The 19,104-nt window shown below is 48.6% G+C and overlaps 1 protein-coding gene across 1 annotated transcript in view; it reads left to right on the top strand.

Annotated features, from left to right (window-relative positions):
• The first annotated feature begins 215 nt into the window (after positions 1–215).
• Positions 216–19,104, top strand: part of RTN4RL1 (reticulon 4 receptor like 1) — a 262,138-nt gene continuing 243,249 nt past the window's right edge. Inside the window, exon 1 of the mRNA XM_085649078.1 lies at positions 216–3,197. Coding sequence (XP_085505204.1) covers positions 3,182–3,197 — 16 coding nt within the window. The 5' untranslated portion in view covers positions 216–3,181. The remainder of the gene's footprint in view (positions 3,198–19,104) is intronic.

Below are 19,104 nucleotides of genomic sequence, written 5' to 3'. Positions count from 1 at the left end.
AGGGGCACAGACACGAGGACAGTGGCGAGCAGGATCACAGACACGAGGCATGAGAGGGCAGGGGCACACACACAAGGACAGAATCACAGACACGAACGAGGACTGGGGTGATCAGAGTGTTAGGGGGTAGGTGCACAGGCACGGGGACAGGAGCGGACAATGTCACTGACAGGAGCGGGCAGTGTCACTGACAGGAGTGGACAGGGGCCCAACCACGAGGACAGGAGCTGGCAGAAGCACAGGTGAGTGGGCACAGGCACAGACAAGAGGACAAGAGTGGACAGTGAGCAGGGCGGGGGCTGCCCCCTGCCCCGAGCGCCCGCCCCGTCCTCCTCAGCAGCAGAGCCGCCTGACTGAAACTCCCACCGAGCAGCAGCAGCAGCAGAAAAACACCTTAAGAGGCAGCAGCCGAGCCGCAGGAGCGCGCGCGCCGAGTGCAGCTGCTCTGGGAATAGCAGGGTATTTTTGAACTCTGCGAGCAAAAGAAGGCTTTCATAAATTTTATATGCGAGGCGGTTTATGAGTGAGGGAGAGAGAGGGGAGCACACAGAGAGCTGAAGAGAGGCAGACACACCGGGCTGGAGACAGGGACAGAAAGGCGCAATCACACCGGGGCAGAGACGGAGAGAGGCAGGGGACAAAAAAGTGAAAGGTACTCTCGGACAGAGGGGGCGAGAAAAGGGGAAGAGAGCGAATGAGGGGTCCAGAGACAGAGAGACAGAGTCAAAGGGGAGACCGAGAAAGAGCGACACCGCACAGACTCAGGAAGAAAGAGACAGTGGGGCAGTGACACACCCTGGTGAAGAGTAGGGACGGGCAGGTGAAGATGAAGGCGGGTCAGAGGGAGGCGGGTGGGATAAGAGGTAGAGCTCGGTGAGGGAACCGCGGAGGGTACGGAAACACGACCAGTGAAAGAGGAAAGACGCGCCGAATAACGAGACCGCGAGGAAACAGACAAGAGCGAGAAGCAGTGATGTAGCAATACACCTTGGCACCGGACAGAGAGCGGGGTAGAAAGGGGATTCGTATGGGGCAATACAAGCCGGGATGAAAGAGACAGAGTGGGTAAGGGACAAGGGGAAACGTTGAGACAGGTAGATAGAGAGAGAAAAAGAGACTACATGAGCCAGAAACAGAGATAGAGAGAGAGAGAGAGAGAGATAGAGAGAGAGAGAGAGAGACTGGCCCAGAGGTTGGGGCATACAGCCAGACACAGGGAGGGGGCAAGGCAGCGACAAGGGTACCGGAGAAGCCAAAGATGCTCCGAGCTTCTGATAGAGAGAGACAGGCGCCGAAAGAAAGAGACAGACATGGCAGGAACAGAGGATAGAAGAGTTATAGGGTGAACGAGAGATAGGCGCATAGATCCTAATGTAGCGGGAGACAGAAGGGATAGAGACAGTTGGAATGTGGCAGGCACTGAGGAAGAGACAGGCATGGGTAGATGTGAGACTGCTGAAGACAAGGAGCTGAAGTCGGATAACTAGAGACCGAGGCGGAGAGAGGGACACAGGGAGGAGGGACAGACAGCTCAGGAGGGCGAGACAGGCAGCGGCTGGGGAGAGACACTCAAGCAGAGGGAAGCGAGCAGTCCTACCTGCCCGCGAGTGCCTCTCCAGGGGCTGCGCCTGCCTCGGAGTCCGGCAGAGAGGGGCTCCATGCCTCCCCAGACACTTTATACCCCCAGTCTCAGGGGGGTGGGGAGGTGTGAGTTGCACTCTGCCAAAAAGGGGGGCGTATTCCCCCCTAAAAAGGCTGGGAGACAGACAACGAGGCAGAGTGGAGAGCGTGTGACAGAGGCAGGGAGTGGGTGAGAGTGGCAGCGAGTCGGAGGAGAGAGGGGACAGAGAGTGCGCCCAGCCCGGCTCCGGCTGCTGGAAGCGGGCAGAGCTCAGCCTTTTCTCCCCCTCCTCCTTCATTGGCTCCTCTAGCCTCCATCCCCGCTGAAGACAGCAGCGTACTCCGGGGGCAGGAGAGGAGCATTCCCAGGACCTGCTGCCCCGCTTTCCCTGGGGCCAACCAGCTGCACCTACCTTTGAGGGCCCCGCCTGCTGCTTCTACCCTCATAAGACCAGCCTGCTGCTTCTCCCCTCCTGGGACCATCCACCTGTCTCTCCTGGGACCAACCAGCAGCTTCTACCTTCCTAAGACCAGCCTGTAGCTTCTACCCCCCTGGAACCAGCCTGCTGCCTCCTGGGACCAACCTGCTGCCTCCTGGGACAAGCCTGCTGCTTCTGCCCTCCTGGGACCATCCATCTTTCTCTCCTGGGGCCAGCCTGCAGCTTTTAACTAGTTTGACCAGCTCACTGCTTCTGCCCTCCTGGTACCACCCTTCTGCCCGTTTACCCTCCTGGGACCATTCTTCTGCCTTTCCTAGGATAAGCCTTCTGCTTCTACCCTCGTAGGGCCAGCCTGCTGCCCCTACCCTACTTGGACCATTCTTCTGCCTCTCCTTGGACACTCCTGCTGCTTCTACCCTCCCGGGACCAGCCTGCTGCTTCCACCCTCTGGAACAATCTGCCGCTGCTGCATCTTCTGAGACCCCCTTCTGTTCTACCACTCGCGAGGGCACCCTACTGCCCATCATCTGCACTTCTGCCACCCACCCGGGACAGCGCGGCCTCTCCCGGCCCATCTCGCCGCTGCCTACTTCTCACAGGATCCTCCCGCCGCTGTCCCTCTCCTCGGTCGCACCTTCCGCCCCCTGGGACACCGCGCGGCTCCTGACTCTTTGGGGATCACGGGGCCTCCCGACAGTCTCTCCCGAAGCTGTCCGGGCTCGGCTGTCTCTTGTTTCCGGAGTATCTCCTTGGTTACATGACTCGTTCGACTCTTTCAAGCAGCATTGACAGAGAATAACTTCTGGCTGAAGATTGCCTCTCGCTGGGTGAGGACGCACTCTGGCCGAGGGCTGTCTGTGGCTCAGGCCTTCCTCTGGCTGGGACTCACTCTGGCCGAGCACTGTCAGTAGCCGATGACTGCTTCTGGCGGATGACTGACCCTGGTTCCAGACTGTCTCTGGCTCGAGCTGTCTCTGGAAGAGCGGACTGCCCCGGATTGCGCCCACCCTCGGATAGCGCCCACCCTCGGATAGCGCCTGCCTTCGGATTCACCCCGGTCGCTCTGGTCTGCTCTCTGGATTTTGGAATATTCCCCTCATCTCATCCAGCACCGAGACTCCATGATGCTGCGAAAAGGTAAGACATATCCTTGGGTACGGGGGCATGCTTTGCTGCCCTGTTTCAGACTTGCCACCCTGTGCTAGGCCTATGCCAGGAGATGCCACCCTCCTTTTGCTCCCAGAATGTGCCGTCCCAATGCGCGTGCCCTGACGTGTCACCGTTAGTTTGTGCCCTGTCTGTGCCGTCTCCTCTTTGTGCCCAGGTTGTCTGTTCTTTTTGTGCTGCCACGCTGTGACATTTCACTCTGTGGGCTCAGGTCAACTTATGCCAACTCCCTTTGGTGCTTGAAGGATGACCGCCCTCTCTGTCCCGCCAGGATGTGCCCTTCATGCTCGTGCCCAGCTTGAAGAACCAGGTCTGTGCACCTTTTCTGCACCTCCTGTTAGTTTCCAGGGAGAGATGTGCCCATCATATATGTTCATATGGTCTATTATCACATTCGTGCCCGGTGTGTGGCCTCTTTAATGTCTGTCCAGGGAATATCTGCTCCTCGCTGTGGTGCCCAGGAGTCCTGGACGTGCCCTCGCCTCTTTGTACTCAGGACGTGCGCCCTCCTCTTCATGCCCAGAGAGTATCTCTCATGCTTGTAGTCAGTCCCTGTCCTCACAGAGCTAAGGGAGTGCCATCTCTTGTCTGCGCGAAAGATGTGCCCTCTCCTCCCTTAGCTCTTTGTACTTAAGATGTGTATTTTGTTTGCTGCCTGTGCGCAGAAAACGTACTTTTGATTCCCAGAATGTGCCCTCGCTTCTCTGTGCCCCTTCTTTTTGTTTCATTATGTGTCCTCTTCTGTTTGAGAGCGGTAAGTACCATTTTCACCTTGTGCCCAGCATATGTCTTCTCGCTTTTTTGCCTTGGGTGAGCCTTGTCTCTTTGTGCCCATGACGTGCTTTGTCTCTTTATGCTAACAAAACAACGTGTCCTCTCCTGTTTGCTGACAGGATGAATTCTTTAATACCAGAGTCCAACATTAGCCCTTTCCAATCTGCTCTCATCTAGTGCCTACACGAGTGGTGCCCATAATGGGCCCACGCCCACCCCACTTTCTGCCCCGGTTATCACTGCGGCTATTTCTTCCCCGGATGTGCCTTCCTCTCTTTGTTCCCAGGTTGTGCCCTCTCTTGTTTGTGCATACGATGCCTCCTTTTTCTCTGAGACAAATATAGGACCTTTTCCTTTGCCAAGCATTTCCCCAAACTTTGTTTTGCCCACAACAGCCCTCCACACTTTATGTCCACGGTGTGAATTCCTTGATTTGTGCCAAAGCTGTGGCATCTTTTCTTCATGCACAGGATGCGTCCAATCATCCTTGTGCCTCCACATGTCCACTACTGTAGGCCTCCAGAGTGCGCCATTCACCATTATGCCAGACATACGCGTTCTCACCTTTGTGTCTATGGTGTATATTCTCTTTGAGCACAGGGTGTATTTCCTCATTGTGCCCTGGGTGTTGTTTCTCCTTATGCTCGGGATTTAAATTCAATCCTTTGCTACCCGAGTGTGCTTTCGCTCTGAGTGGCTTGTGTCTGGTGCCAGTATTTTGGGAGGAAGGAGTGAGCAACGTTAGGTCAGCTATGAGGGGCGCACCTTGGAGTCATTTGTGCCGGAGCCCTTCCTCCGGCACAAATGACCCACAATTAGGGTACCTAGTAACCTCGGAAGGAACTGGACGACTAACGTCAGCCCAAGTCGCAAGGGGCATTAACAGGGTCGCTTGCCTTTGTGTTCTGTCCTGACGAATGCCACAGACTCCATTGAGCCACAAGGCAGAAACATGTTGACGGTCCTCCTTTACTATAAAGTGCACGCTCGCTCTTCATCAAACAGGGTTAATGAAGATCAAAGGGGAGTTCAATGATGGTGGTGTGTGAGGATATCCTGTCACAATTTCTTGTGTGTCCATAGATAGGCTTGAGGTGGACTTTCACTGATATATGAATAGTTGAACAGTTATTGGGGTGGCTTTCTAGTGTTTGACATATGTGGTTGGAGGCCAGTTCACCCTGAAGCCCCATCGCCTCCAATTCCCTACCTTGGAAAAGCTCCAAGATTTTCGCTGTTTAATGTTGATCCCTCTGGCTTGACCCATGTGATACTGTGATACTGACTTATCCTGGTGCTAGTCCCCATGGGTGGCTTAATGGACTTGTTCTAGGAGCCATGGCTACATTTTCCAGTCTCTAGTATGTCCCCATTGATTATGCCACTTGTCATGGTTACTCCTCGAGCCATGCATGCCTCCACTGTCTAGGTGAACCATACCCTGTTACCTCACTGCCCTCCTCTGGATAAGAGCCAGTAAGAAAACAGCCACTAATTGGGTGAGGAGAGCCCCTGACTTTCCTGGGCTCCGGTGCCGCCATTGATTGCCTTGGATGATAGATAAACGCTCTGCTATATAAATTTCACTCAAGTCATATAATGCAGGGCAATGCTGGTTAGTTATGAGTTACCCTGGGTAGTCATGAGGAAGGTTGGCTGAAAGGTAGTGCTGACATTAGGGTGTGGTTGGGCAATGTTAGTGGTTCATTAAGTTGGGTGATGTTACAGCATGGTGGGTACAGTTGGATGATATTGCGTGACTAGTGCGGCTATATTTCCAGTGGTTGTTGGTAGCGCTGAGTGATGTTGGGAATGTTGGCTAATGCTAGAGGGGGCTGAATAGTGCTGAGTAAAGTTGGATGACATTAGGTAGTGCTGAGTCATGTTGTTAAATGCTGGGTGATGTTGAGATGTGCTTGCTGAGGCTGGGCTTTGCCGATGAAGTTGGGAACATTTGGTTGATCTAGGTATTGAGATAATAAGCAGTATTGGGAGATGCTGGGTAGTGCTCATAAGGATGAGTTTTGGAAAGTACTGAGAGATGTTGGGTGATATTAAGGAACATTGGCATAGGCTGGGCATTGTCTATGAAGTTGATGAAGTTGGGTAATGTGTAGATCTTGGTGCTGTTCATTGATCTTGGGTGATGGTGAGCACTGTTGAGTAATGCTATGCATCGCTCATAAAGTTTTGAGATTGGTTGTGCTCTGTGATGTTGGTTGATGGTGGGTATTGGGGGAGTGTTGGCTGATAATGCACAATACAAACACACATGGGCGATGGGTAGTGCTGGGTGATGCTGGTTGATGGAGTTGTTGGGCGATATTGAGCAGTGTCGGGAGATGCTGGCCTCTGCTCATAAAGATGAGTGTTGGACAGCACTGGGAGACCTTGGGTGATGTTGATCAGTTTAAGGTGATGCTCGGCACTGCTCTTAAAGTTGGGTAATGTTGTCTGATGCAAGGAGAGGCAGCGCAGGGCAATGCTTTTAAAGTTTGGGAAAACGGAAAGAGCACGTTTTGAAATGTCTTTGCTTCGTTGCCTCGTGCTGTTGACCTGTCTGCATCACTATCGATTCGAATAACAACACTTGGCATGTGCATGGTGCATGCTGGTACTTTTATTACACGTTGTGTGCCGGGTGCAAGGTTAGGTCTGTGCCGTGTGTTGTGCAGCACTCATCTCCCCATCCCTGAGATTGTGCAGTATTTATTACCACTGGACATGTGCAGTATTCATTACCTTAGTGACTGGGACTGTGCAGAATGTATTACCTAGGCTACCAGTATCAATACCCCGTATTCTGGAATTGCGGCTATTCATTATCGAGGTGCCTGGGGCTGTGCAGCATTCACTGCTCCAGTGTCAGGTATTGTGCAGTACTTCTTGTCTCAATGCTCAGGGTGTAGTATTACATAATTCAGATTCTGGGGTTGTGACATTGTCATTACCCTGTCCCTGAGACAGTGAAGCCTTCATTATTTTAATCTGAAGTATTGTGCAGCACTTCTCCTTTCAGTGCCTGGGAGGGTTTAGTAATAAATACTCCATATGCTGGGATTGTGATCTATTAATCATGGATGTACCTGTGGTTGAGCAGCATTCAATGCTGCAGTGTAAGGCACTGTACAGTACTGCTTATCTCAATGACTAGGGTATAGTAATAAATGCTCCGGATTCTGGGATTGTGATCTATTAATCATGGATGTACCTGTGGTTGAGCAACATTCAATGCTGCAGTGTAAGGTACTGCACAGTACTCCTTGTCTCAATGACTGAGGTATAGTAATAAATATTCAATTTTCTGGGATTGTGATGTATTGATCATGGATGTGCCTGTGGCTGAGCAGCATTCAATGCTGCAGTGTAAGGTACTGCACAGTACTCCTTGTCTCAGTGACTGAGGTATAGTGATTAATTCTCCATATTCTGGGATTGTGATGCATTGATCATGGATGTGCCTGTGGCTGAGCAGCATTCACTGCTGCCATTTAAGGTACTGCACAATACTCCTTGTCTCAATGACTAACGTATAGTAATAAATGCTCCATATTCTGGGATTGTGATGCATTGATCATGGATGTGCCTGTGGCTGAGCAGCATTCACTGCTGCCATTTAAGGTACTGCACAGTACTCCTTGTCTCAAAGACTGAGGTATAGTAATACATACTCCATATTCTGGGATTGTAATGCATTGATCGTGGATATGCCTGTGGCTGAGCAGCATTCAATGCTGCAGTGTAAGGTACTGCAAAGGTACTCCTTGTCTCAATGACTGAGGTATAGTAATAAATACTCCATATTCTGGGTTTGTGATGCATTGATCATGGATGTGCCCGTGGCTGAGCAGCATTCAATGCTGCAGTGTAAGGTACTGCACAGTACTCCTTGTGTCAATAACTAGGGTATAGTAATAAATACTCCATATGCTGGGATTGGGATGTATTGATCGTGGATGTGCCTGTGGCTGAGCAGCATTCAATGCTGCAGTGTAAGGTACTGCACAGTACTCCTTGTCTCAATGACTGAGTTATAGTAATAAATACTTCATATCCTGGGATTGTGATGTATTGATCATGGATGTGCCTGTGGTTGAGCAGCATTCAATGCTGCAGTGTAAGTTACTGCATAGTACTCCTTGTCTCAATGACTGAGTTATAGTAATAAATACTTCATATCCTGGGATTGTGATGTATTGATCATGGATGCGCCTGTGGCTGAGCAGCATTCACTGCTGCTGTTCAAGGTACTGCACAGTACTCCATGTCTCAATGACTAGGGTATAGTAATAAATATTCCTGGTTCTGGGATTGTGATCTATTAATCATGGATGTGCCCGTGGCTGAGCAGCATCCAATGCTGCAGTGTAAGGTACTGCACAGTACTCCTTGTCTCAATGACTGAGGTATAGGAATAAATACTCCATATTCTGGAAATGTGATGTATTGATCATGGATGTGCCTGTGGCTAAGCAGCATTCAATGCTGCAGTGTAAGGTGTTGCACAGTACTCCATGTCTCAATGGCTAGGGTATAGTAATAAATACTCCGTGTTCTGGGATTGTGATCTATTAATCATGGATGTAACTCTGGTTGAGCAGCATTCAAGGCTGCAGTGTAAGGTACTGCACAGTACTCATTGTCTCAATGACTGAGGTATAGTAATACATACTCCATATTCTGGGATTGTGATGTATTGATCGTGGATGTGCCCGTGGCTGAGCAGCATTCAATGCTGCAGTGTAAGGTACTGCAAGGTACTATTTGTCTCAATGACTGAGGTATAGTAATAAATACTTCATATTCTGGGATTGTGATGCATTGATCATTGGTGTGCCTGTGGCTGAGCAGCATTCAATGCTGCAGTGTAAGGTACTTCACGGTACTCCTTGTCTCAATGACTGAGTTATAGTAATAAATACTACTGTAAGGTACTACACAGTACTCCTTGTCTCAATGACTAGGGTTTAGCAATAAATACTCCATATTCTGGGATTGTGATGTATTGATCATGGATGCGCCTGTGGCTGAGCAGCATTCACTGCTGCCATTTAAGGTACTGCAGAGTACTCCTTGTCTCAATGACTGAGGTATAGTAATAAATACTCCATATTCTGGGATTGTGATGCATTGATCATGGCTGTGCCTGTGGTTGAGCAGCATTCAATGCTGCAGTGTAAGGTACTGCACAGTACACCTTGTCTCAATGACTAGGGTATAGTAATACATAATCCATATTCCATGATTGTGATGCATTGACCATAGATGTGCTGTGGCTGAGTAACATTCACTGCTGCGGTGTAAGGTACTGCACAGTACTCCTTGTCTCAATTTCTAGGGTATAGTAATAAATACTCCATATCCTGGGATTGTGAAGTATTGATCATTGATGCTCTTGTGGCTGAGCAGCATTCAATGCTGCAGTGTAAGGTACTGCGCAGTACTCCTTGTCTCAACGTCTAGGGTAAAGTAATAAATACTCCATATTCTGGGATTGGGATGTATTGATCATGGATGTGCCTGTGGCTGAGCAGCACTCAATGCTGCAGTGTAAGGTACTGCACAGTACTCCTTGTCTCAATGTCTAGGGTAAAGTAATAAATACTCCATATTCTGGGATTGTGATGCATTGGTCATGGATGTGCCCGTGGTTGAGCAGCATTCACTGGTGCAGTGTAGGGTAGTGCCTAGTGCTCCTTGTCTCAATGACTGAGGTATAGTTATAAATACTCCATATTCGGGGATTGTGATGCATTGTTCATGGATGTGCCTTTAGCTGAGCAGCATTCACTGCTGCAGTGTAAGGTACTGCACAGTAATCCTTGTCTCAATGACTGAGGTATAGTAATAAATACTCCATATTCTGGGATTGTGATGCATTGATCATGGATGTGCCTGTGGCTGAGCAGTATTCACTGCTGCAGTGTAAGGTACTGCACAGTACTCCATGTCTCAATGATTAGGGTATAGTAATAAATACTCTGGGTTCTGGGATTGTGATGCATTGATCATAGCTTTGCCCGTGGCTGAGCAGCATTTACTGCTGCAGTGTTAGGTACTGCACAGTACTCCTTGTCTCAGTGACTAAGTTATAGTAATAAATACTCCATATCCTTGGATTGTGATGTATTGATCATGGATGTGCCTGTGGCTGAGCAGCATCCACTGCTGCCGTTTAAGGTACTGCACAGTACTCCATGTCTCAATGACTAGGGTATAGTAATAAATACTCTGTGTTCTGGGATTGTGATCTATTAATCATGGATGTGACTCTCTGGTTGAGCAGCATTCAATGCTGCAGTGTAAGGTACTGCACAGTACTCCTTGTGTCAAAGACTGAGGTATAGTAATACATACTCCATATTCTGGGATTGTAATGCATTGATCGTGGATATGCCTGTGGCTGAGCAGCATTCAATGCTGCAGTGTAAGGTACTGCAAAGGTACTCCTTGTCTCAATGACTGAGGTATAGTAATAAATACTCCATATTCTGGGTTTGTGATGCATTGATCATGGATGTGCCCGTGGCTGAGCAGCATTCAATGCTGCAGTGTAAGGTACTGCACAGTACTCCTTGTGTCAATAACTAGGGTATAGTAATAAATACTCCATATGCTGGGATTGGGATGTATTGATCGTGGATGTGCCTGTGGCTGAGCAGCATTCAATGCTGCAGTGTAAGGTACTGCACAGTACTCCTTGTCTCAATGACTGAGGTATAGTAATAAATACTCCATATTCTGGGATTGTGATCTATTGATCATGGATGCGCCTGTGGCTGAGCAGCATTCACTGCTGCCATTTAAGGTACTGCAGAGTATTCCTTGTCTCAATGACTGAGGTATAGTAATAAATACTCCATATTCTGGGATTGTGATGCATTGATCATAGCTGTGCCTGTGGTTGAGCAGCATTCGATGCTGCAGTGTAAGGTACTGCACAGTACTCCTTGTCTCAATGACAAGGGTTTATTAATAAATTCTCCATATTCTGGGATTGGGATGTATTGATCGTGGATGTGCACGTGGTTGAGCGGCATTCACTGATGCACTGTAAGGGACTGCACAGTACTCCTTGTCTCAATGACTAGGGTTAGTAATAAATACTCCATTTTCTGGGATTGTGATGCATTGATAATGGATGTGCCTGTGGTTGAGCGGCATTCACTTATGCAGTGTAAGGTACTTCACAGTACTCCTTTTCTAAATGGCTAGGGTATAGTAATAAATACTCCGTGTTCTGGGATTGTGATGTATTGAACAGCCGGAGTCAGTAGTGGGAGTAGTTGCCGGGCAGTGATGTAGGAAGGGGGAGAGGCAGGGTGGGGTGTAGTAAACTATGGATTACGGAGGTTTACAGGTAAGTAAACATATACATTAACAAAATGAATTTCGTTGCACGCACTGCATCCCCAAATGCGATGCAGTGCACGCAACGAAATTCGTTTTATTAATTTATATGTTTACGTACCTGTAAAGCTCCGTAATCCATAGTTTACTACCCCCCACCCTGCCCCTCCCCATTCCCACGTCACCGCCCGGCAGCTACTCCCACTACCTACCGCAGCCGGTATTGATCATGGATTTGCCTGTGGCTGAGCAGCATTCACTTATGCAGTGTAAGGTACTGCACAGTACTCCATGCCTCAATGACTAGGGTATAGTAAAAAATTCTCCGGGTTCTGGGATTGTGATGCATTGATCATAGCTTTGCCCGTGGCTGAGCAGCATTGACTGCTGCAGTGTTAGGTACTGCACATTACTTTTTGTCTTAATGACTAGGGTATAGTAATAAATACTCCATATTCCGGGATTATGATGCATCGACCATGGATGTGCTGTGGCTGAGCAGCATTCACTGCTGCGGTGTAAGGTACTGCACAGTACTCCTTGTCTCAATGACTAGGGTATAGTAACAAATACTCTGAGCTCTGAGATTATAACGATTCATTATACATTCCCCTCGATTCTGCCGTAGAGACTGCACCATCGCCTGGCACTGCACCGTTTTTACCCCCAGCTCCGGATAGTGCCATTTTATGCTGCTGATAAAGCACTGAATGCAGCCCTGAAGCTGCCCCATAGGCAGGTAAGGGGGGCTGTGGGAGGAGTAAGGCAAGCAGTAAGAACTCTGAGACTGAGCCGTGTTTGTACCTCAGTGCTGCTGGGGGTTGTGAAGTTGGTGGTACCCTAGTGTTTCAGATTGTACAATATTAATCCCTGGGGTGGGTTGGAATAGGCACTAGTGCTTACACTGAGCTCCTGATGTTATTCTTTTCACCCTGGGCCTCTGATTGTGCAGTAGTCCTACATTCAGGGCAGTGATTTTGTCGTATTCGTTGCAGCAGTGCCTAGGTTTGTCCACCATTCATGCCCACAGACCCTGTAGTTTTGCAGTATTTCCTACTTCCTGTGCCAGGGACTATGCATTGCTCCACTCCCAGTACATTCCGCTGTACAGTGCTCTGGTGCAGGGACTTGGATTGTGTAGTGTACTTATCCGAGTGTGTAGTATTGTGCGTTGTATCTCTTTTGGCAAGCACTGTGTAATATCTGCTGCACCAGGCACTATATCCGTCTTTATAGCATTCGACCTCAGTGCCTTGTATTGCCTTGTGTTCTCACCTCAGTGCCAGGGACTATGCAGCGTTTCTAAGAGCGTGCACATGATGGTTACGTGCAGTGCCAGGGGATTGTGCAGGGATTGTGCAGTGTATTTTTACCTCAGTGTCAGGGATTGTGGCACACCCCTAAATGGATGGATGGGATGGCACAGTAGAGGTTACATGCAGTGCCAGGGATTGTGCAGTATACTTACTCTCAGTGCATACACCTTTACAGTATTTCTTACCTCAGTGTCTGTGATTGTGCAGTATTTATTACTTCAAGCTCCTGGATTCCACTGGGATTAGAGGTGGGAGAAATAGCACATTTCCTGTTCATGTGTACATGCATTTGGCCAGTCGTTTGTGTGGAAACTGCTCACTGCATATACCTACAGTTTCTCTCTTCACATAGTTGACGTTGCTCTTGCAGCTCACATGGATGCAGCAAACATCCAGTTTTACAGTTCATGTGAGAGCATGTTTTTCTTGACCCGGTCACACAAGCAGCAAATGCGTAAGTGAAACAAAATGTATGTGAGATACGCAAAACCCAATAATCGAGATTTAGGTGACATTATACTTGGATAAAAAAATCTTAGAGGCATAATTACGAGCCCCTTGCGGCACCAGTGCATTTTGTGACGCTCCGGTGGCGCAAATCATAAAATCTCATGAGCCTCAGAGATATGGAGTAAGGCAAGGCAGCACAATTTACAGCATTGCCTTACTCTGCGCTCGGTATGCCTTCCATGGGCATCACAATGGGTTTTCCCACGCAACACCCATGGATTTTGACGCATCACCAGATTTACAAGACCATGTAAACCTGGGAAAGCGCCAAAACCATAGGCCTCCCGAGGTGGGAGTAATCCTCGTTTTTCCATCTTTCTATGTGTGCTGACACAGAACGAGGAAAATGCCTCTTAGGAATGTTTCTGTGCAGGAAGGTGCACCTTCCTGCACAAAAACAATCCTTCTGACAAAACAGGCCTTCTTGCACCATGGTGCAAGTGTGCCTGCATTGGCGCTGGACTGCAGAAACAACGCCAGTGCAGGGGGGAAAGGGCAACACAACGAAAGAGGGAAAACAAGGAAAAATAAACATATTTCTCCTCGTTGTGCCTCCCCTGGGGAGGCGTACGGTTTTGGCATATACCCAGGTTTACAGGCTCTTTTAAATGTGGGGATGCATCAAAATGCATTGGTTGTGCATGGGAACATCCATTGCAACGCCCATGGAAAGAGGAAAAAGCCTCCCAGGATTGCGTTTTTGCAGCAAGGTGCCCTTTCCTGCACAAAAACAATCCTGCCTACAACACAGACACCCTTGCGCAAGGGTGCCTGGATTGGCGCTAGGCAACCAAAATGAAGCCAGCGCAGTGGGAAAGGACCGAAATGCGCTCTATTGGCAGCGCAGCAAGGTGATGTGCTGCGCTGCCCTGTGCCAAAAGCCCATAATACTGGACGTACGTGCCTAGGATGCTACAGGATAGCTTGCATCCTGTGCCTGGAATATTTGTGTACTCCTATACTCAGCTCCTATGAGTGCAGCCTGCCTACCGAGTACCTTAGATGAGTCAGAATTCACCACCCTTCATGCAGTGATTTCATAGGTTTCCTCACTACAGACCAGGGACTAAGCGACATTGGGTTTCGAGGTGGTAGGATTGTGCAGTCACCATGCCCTCTTTGCCTCTGGATGTGCAGTACTTAGTACAGTTAGAGGCTGAGATTGTGCCCTAAGCCTCAGTTCAGTCCCGAGAAGGCACAGCATTCTTTTCCACAGTGCATGCAGTTGTGTGATATTCCATACCTCATTGCTTGGGATCCTGAAGTATTTCTACCCTTAGGATGGGCTTCATTTAACATGTTTCACTATCAGTGACTGTGACTTCATCGCCTGCTGGTTTGAAGTAATGCTTTCATCCGATTGAATGTCAGTGCAATCATTCTATACTTATTGTCCTGGTTTGTACAGTTTTCAATTCAATCCATACATCCGATTGTGCCACAGGTCACAGCCCAGTCGCTGTAATTGTGCATTATTCATTCTATTGGTGTGTACATTTGTTCAGTATTCAATACCTCGCTGCCTAGGTTCGTGCAGTGTCTATTAACAGAATGCCTTGGACTGTGGAGTGTTCCTGCCCACAGTGTGTTCTTATGAAGTATTACTTACCTTTTATTTTAGAGTATTTTTTTTATCTTCGTCACTTATAATTGTACAGAAACCACATTTTCCCTGTGCTGTGGGGTTGTGCACATTTCATAACCACAGCACATGCCACTGGACAGAATGTACCACCCTCAGATCCTGGATTTCTGCACTATTCCGACCCTCTGTGCCCGGGATGGTGCAGTATGAATTACATTAGTTCATCAATTGCAGGGTATTCATTGCAGCTACTAAGTGAACGGGGAAGTATTCCTTAATTTGCTACCTTGGCGTGGATTCCATTTGTTACTCTCATTACCCACGCTTTGTGGTACTCGTTATACAAGATGTGGGAAAACCACATCATGTATTCGTCCCAGGAATGCAGCAGTTGTGGAGAACTCTGGAGAGCTTGGATGTTGCAGCACTGTTAGCGCCTGTGCCTAGAACGGTGCAGTGTTTGCTTCGTTAGCGCCTGTGCCTAGAACTGTGCAGTGTTTGCTTCGTTAGCGCCTGTGCCTAGAACGGTGCAGTGTTTGCTTCGCTAGCGCCTGTGCCTAGAACGGTGCAGTGTTTGCTTCGTTAGCGCCTGTGCCTAGAACGGTGCAGTGTTTGCTTCGCTAGCGCCTGTGCCTAGAACGGTGCAGTGTTTGCTTTGTTAGCGCCTGTGCCTAGAATGGTGCAGTGTTTGCTTTGTTAGCGCCTGTGCCTAGAACGGTGCAGTGTTTGCTTCGCTAGCGCCTGTGCCTAGAACGGTGCAGTGTTTGCTTCGCTAGCGCCTGTGCCTAGAACGGTGCAGTGTTTGCTTCGCTAGTGCCTGTGCCTAGAACGGTGCAGTGTTTGCTTCGCTAGCGCCTGTGCCTAGAACGATGCAGCGTTTGCTTCATTAGCGCCTGTGCCTAGAACGGTGCAGTGTTTGCTTCGTTAGCACCTGTGCCTAGAACGGTGCAGTGTTTGCTTCGCTAGCGCCTGTGCCTAGAACGGTGCAGTGTTTGCTTCGCTAGCACCTGTGCCTAGAACGGTGCAGTGTTTGCTTCGTTAGCACCTGTGCCTAGAACGGTGCGGTGTTTGCTTCGCTAGCGCCTGTGCCTAGAACGGTGCAGTGTTTGCTTCGCTAGCGCCTGTGCCTAGAATGATGCAACGTTTGCTTCGCTAGCGCCTGTGTCTAGAACGGTGCAGTGTTTGCTTCGCTAGCGCCTGTGCCTAGAACGGTGCCGTGTTTGTTTCGTTAGCGCCTGTGCCTAGATAGAACGGTGCAGCGTTTGCTTCGCTAGCGCCTGTGCCTAGAACGGTGCAGTGTTTGCTTCGTTAGCGCCTGTGCCTAGAACAGTGCAGTGTTTGCTTCGTTAGTGCCTGTGCCTAGAACGGTGCAGTGTTTGCTTCGCTAGCGCCTGTGCCTAGAACGGTGCAGTGTTTGCTTCGTTAGCGCCTGTGCCTACAACGGTGCAGCGTTTGCTTCGCTAGCGCCTGTGCCTAGAACGGTGCAGTGTTTGCTTCGTTAGCGCCTGTGCCTAGAACGGTGCAGTGTTTGCTTTGTTAGCGCCTGTGCCTAGAACGGTGCAGTGTTTGCTTCGTTAGCGCCTGTGCCTAGAACGGTGCAGTGTTTGCTTCGTTAGCGCCTGTGCCTAGAACGATGCAGTGTTTGCTTCGCTAGCGGCTGTGCCTAGAACGGTGCAGTGTTTGCTTCGTTAGCGCCTGTGCCTAGAACGGTGCAGTGTTTGCTTCGTTAGTGCCTGTGCCTAGAACGGTGCAGTGTTTGCTTCGCTAGCGCCTGTGCCTAGAACGGTGCAGTGTTTGCTTTGTTAGCGCCTGTGCCTAGAACGGTGCAGCGTTTGCTTCGCTAGCGCCTGTGCCTAGAACGGTGCAGTGTTTGCTTCGTTAGCGCCTGTGCCTAGAACGGTGCAGCGTTTGCTTCGCTAGCGCCTGTGCCTAGAACGGTGCAGTGTTTGCTTCATTAGCGCCTGTGCCTAGAACGGTGCAGTGTTTGCTTCGTTAGCGCCTGTGCCTAGAACGGTGCAGTGTTTGCTTCGTTAGTGCTGTGGCCTATTCCATATTAATCACCTCAGGGCCTGGGAGCTCAGAATATTAATTGAATTAAATACGTGGCATTGTGCAGTATTACGTGTCTCATTGCCTCCAATGGTACTGCATTCCTTCCCCTAGGCACTGTGAGTTTGCAGTATGCATTGCCTTCACGCTCATGGTCGTGCAGAACAAAACACTTTACGTTTCTCGAATGCACATGGTTCAACACATTTGATACCTGGATTGTGGGCTGCCTTTGACTAGACCCCAGACTCTCAGAACCTGTGATTTGCAGTATTCTTCCCCCACTGCCTCGATGGTGCAGCATTCATCTCATTAAGGTTTTGGATTGTGCAATATTAGTTTCTCCTAATACTTGGATTGTACAGTATCTAAAATGGAAAACATTTTTAACTGCCTGGGATTTGAGAAATTCCTTACTCTGAATATCTGGGATTGTGCAGTATTAATTTGCCCAAAACTTGTGATTGTGCAATGTTCATTTGCCTAACACCTGAGATTGTGCAGTATTCATTCACCTAATACCTGGGATTGATCAGAATTAATTTGCCTAACACTAAGGATTGTGCAGTATTCATTTGCATAACACCTGGGACTGAGCAGTATTCATTTGCCTAACACCTGGGACTGTGCAGTATTCATTTACCTAATACCTGAGACTGTGCAGTATTCATTTACCTAATACCTGGGATTGAGCAGTATTCATTTGCATAACACCTGGGACTGTGCAGTATTCATTTGCCTAACACCTGAGACTGTGCAGTATTCATTTGCCTAACACCTGAGACTGCGGTATTCATTTGCCTAACACCTGAGACTGCAGTACTCATTTGCCTAACACCTGAGACTGTGCAGTATTCATTTGCATAACACCTGGGATTGCGCAATATTAATGTGTCAAACATCTGATATTGTGCAGTATTCATTGGCCTAACGACTGGGGTTGTGCAGTATTCATTTGCATATCACCTGGGACTGTGCAGTATTCATTTGCCTAACATCTGGGTTTGTGCAGTATTCATTTGACTAACACCTTGGATTCTGCGGTATTCATTTGCCTAACACCTGGGACTGTGCAGTATTCATTTGCCTAACACCTTGGATTCTGCAGTATTCATTTGCCTAACACCTGGGATTCTGCAGTATTCATTGCCGAATCACTTGTTATTCTGCATAATTAATTTGCCTCACATCTGGGATTGTGCAGTATTAGTTTTCCTATCACTTGGGATTCGTTACCTCGGTGTCCATCATTGTGCAGTAATCATTCCTTCTGTGCCTGCCTGCATGTGTGCAGTATGTATTAGTTCAATGCATGAGATGGTGAATTATGTTCTTCTTCTCCCTAGAGCATGGATCCCACATCATTCACGGACCACAGTATCTGAGAAGAGCAAAATGTTTATCCCCAGTGCATTATTCAGCCCTGCAACTCCTGTGAATATTATTTCTTTGAATCGTGCACTATCTTTAGCTGTAGTACCTTTATTGTGCAGTTTTCATCATGTGCAGCACCAGGAGACTGCTCCAATCCTCTGTCTTAATGAAAGGGATTTAGAAGCATTTATTTTCTGACTGCCTGAGATTGTGCAGTATTTTTTTGCCCTCGGTGCTTTGGGTGACTCAGTATTCTCGCATTCAATGCCTGTTATTCTGCAGTATCTGCAGGGTTTGCTCAGCATTAGCTATTCCCATGTCCTGAGATTGTGCAGTATTTTTTTGCCCTCGGTGCTTTGGATGACTCAGTATTCTCGCATTCAATGCCTGGTATTCTGCAGTATCTGCAGGGTTTGCTCAGCTTTAGCTATTCCCATGTCCTGAGATGTGCAGTATTATTTCACCTCGGTGCTTTGGATGACTCAGCATTCTTACATTCAGTGCCTGGTATTCTGCAGTATCTGCAGGGTTTGCTCAGCATTAGCTATTCCCATGTCCTGAGATTTGCAATATTATTTCACCTCGGTGCTTTGGATGACTCAGCATTCTCACATTCAATGCCTGTTATTCTGCAGTATCTGCAGGGTGTGCTCAGCATTAGCTATTCCCATGTCCTGAGATTTGCAGTATTATTTCACCTCGGAACTTTGGATGACTCAGCATTCTCACATTCAATGCCTGGTATTCTGCAGTCTCTGCAGGGCTTGTTCAACATACGTTATTCCTGTGACCTGAGATTTGCAGTATTTTTTGCCCTCGGTGCTTTGGATGACTCAGTATTCTCACATTCAGTGCCTGGTATTCTGCAGTATCTGCAGGGTGTGCTCAGCATTAGCTATTCCCATGTCCTGAGATTTGC

This window comes from Triturus cristatus, chromosome 3_2 (genome assembly GCF_964204655.1).
Source record: "Triturus cristatus chromosome 3_2, aTriCri1.1, whole genome shotgun sequence".
Lineage (NCBI taxonomy): Eukaryota > Metazoa > Chordata > Amphibia > Caudata > Salamandridae > Triturus > Triturus cristatus.
The sequence above is the reverse complement of the archived record's forward strand: the minus strand, read 5'-3'. Positions and strand labels throughout refer to the sequence as shown.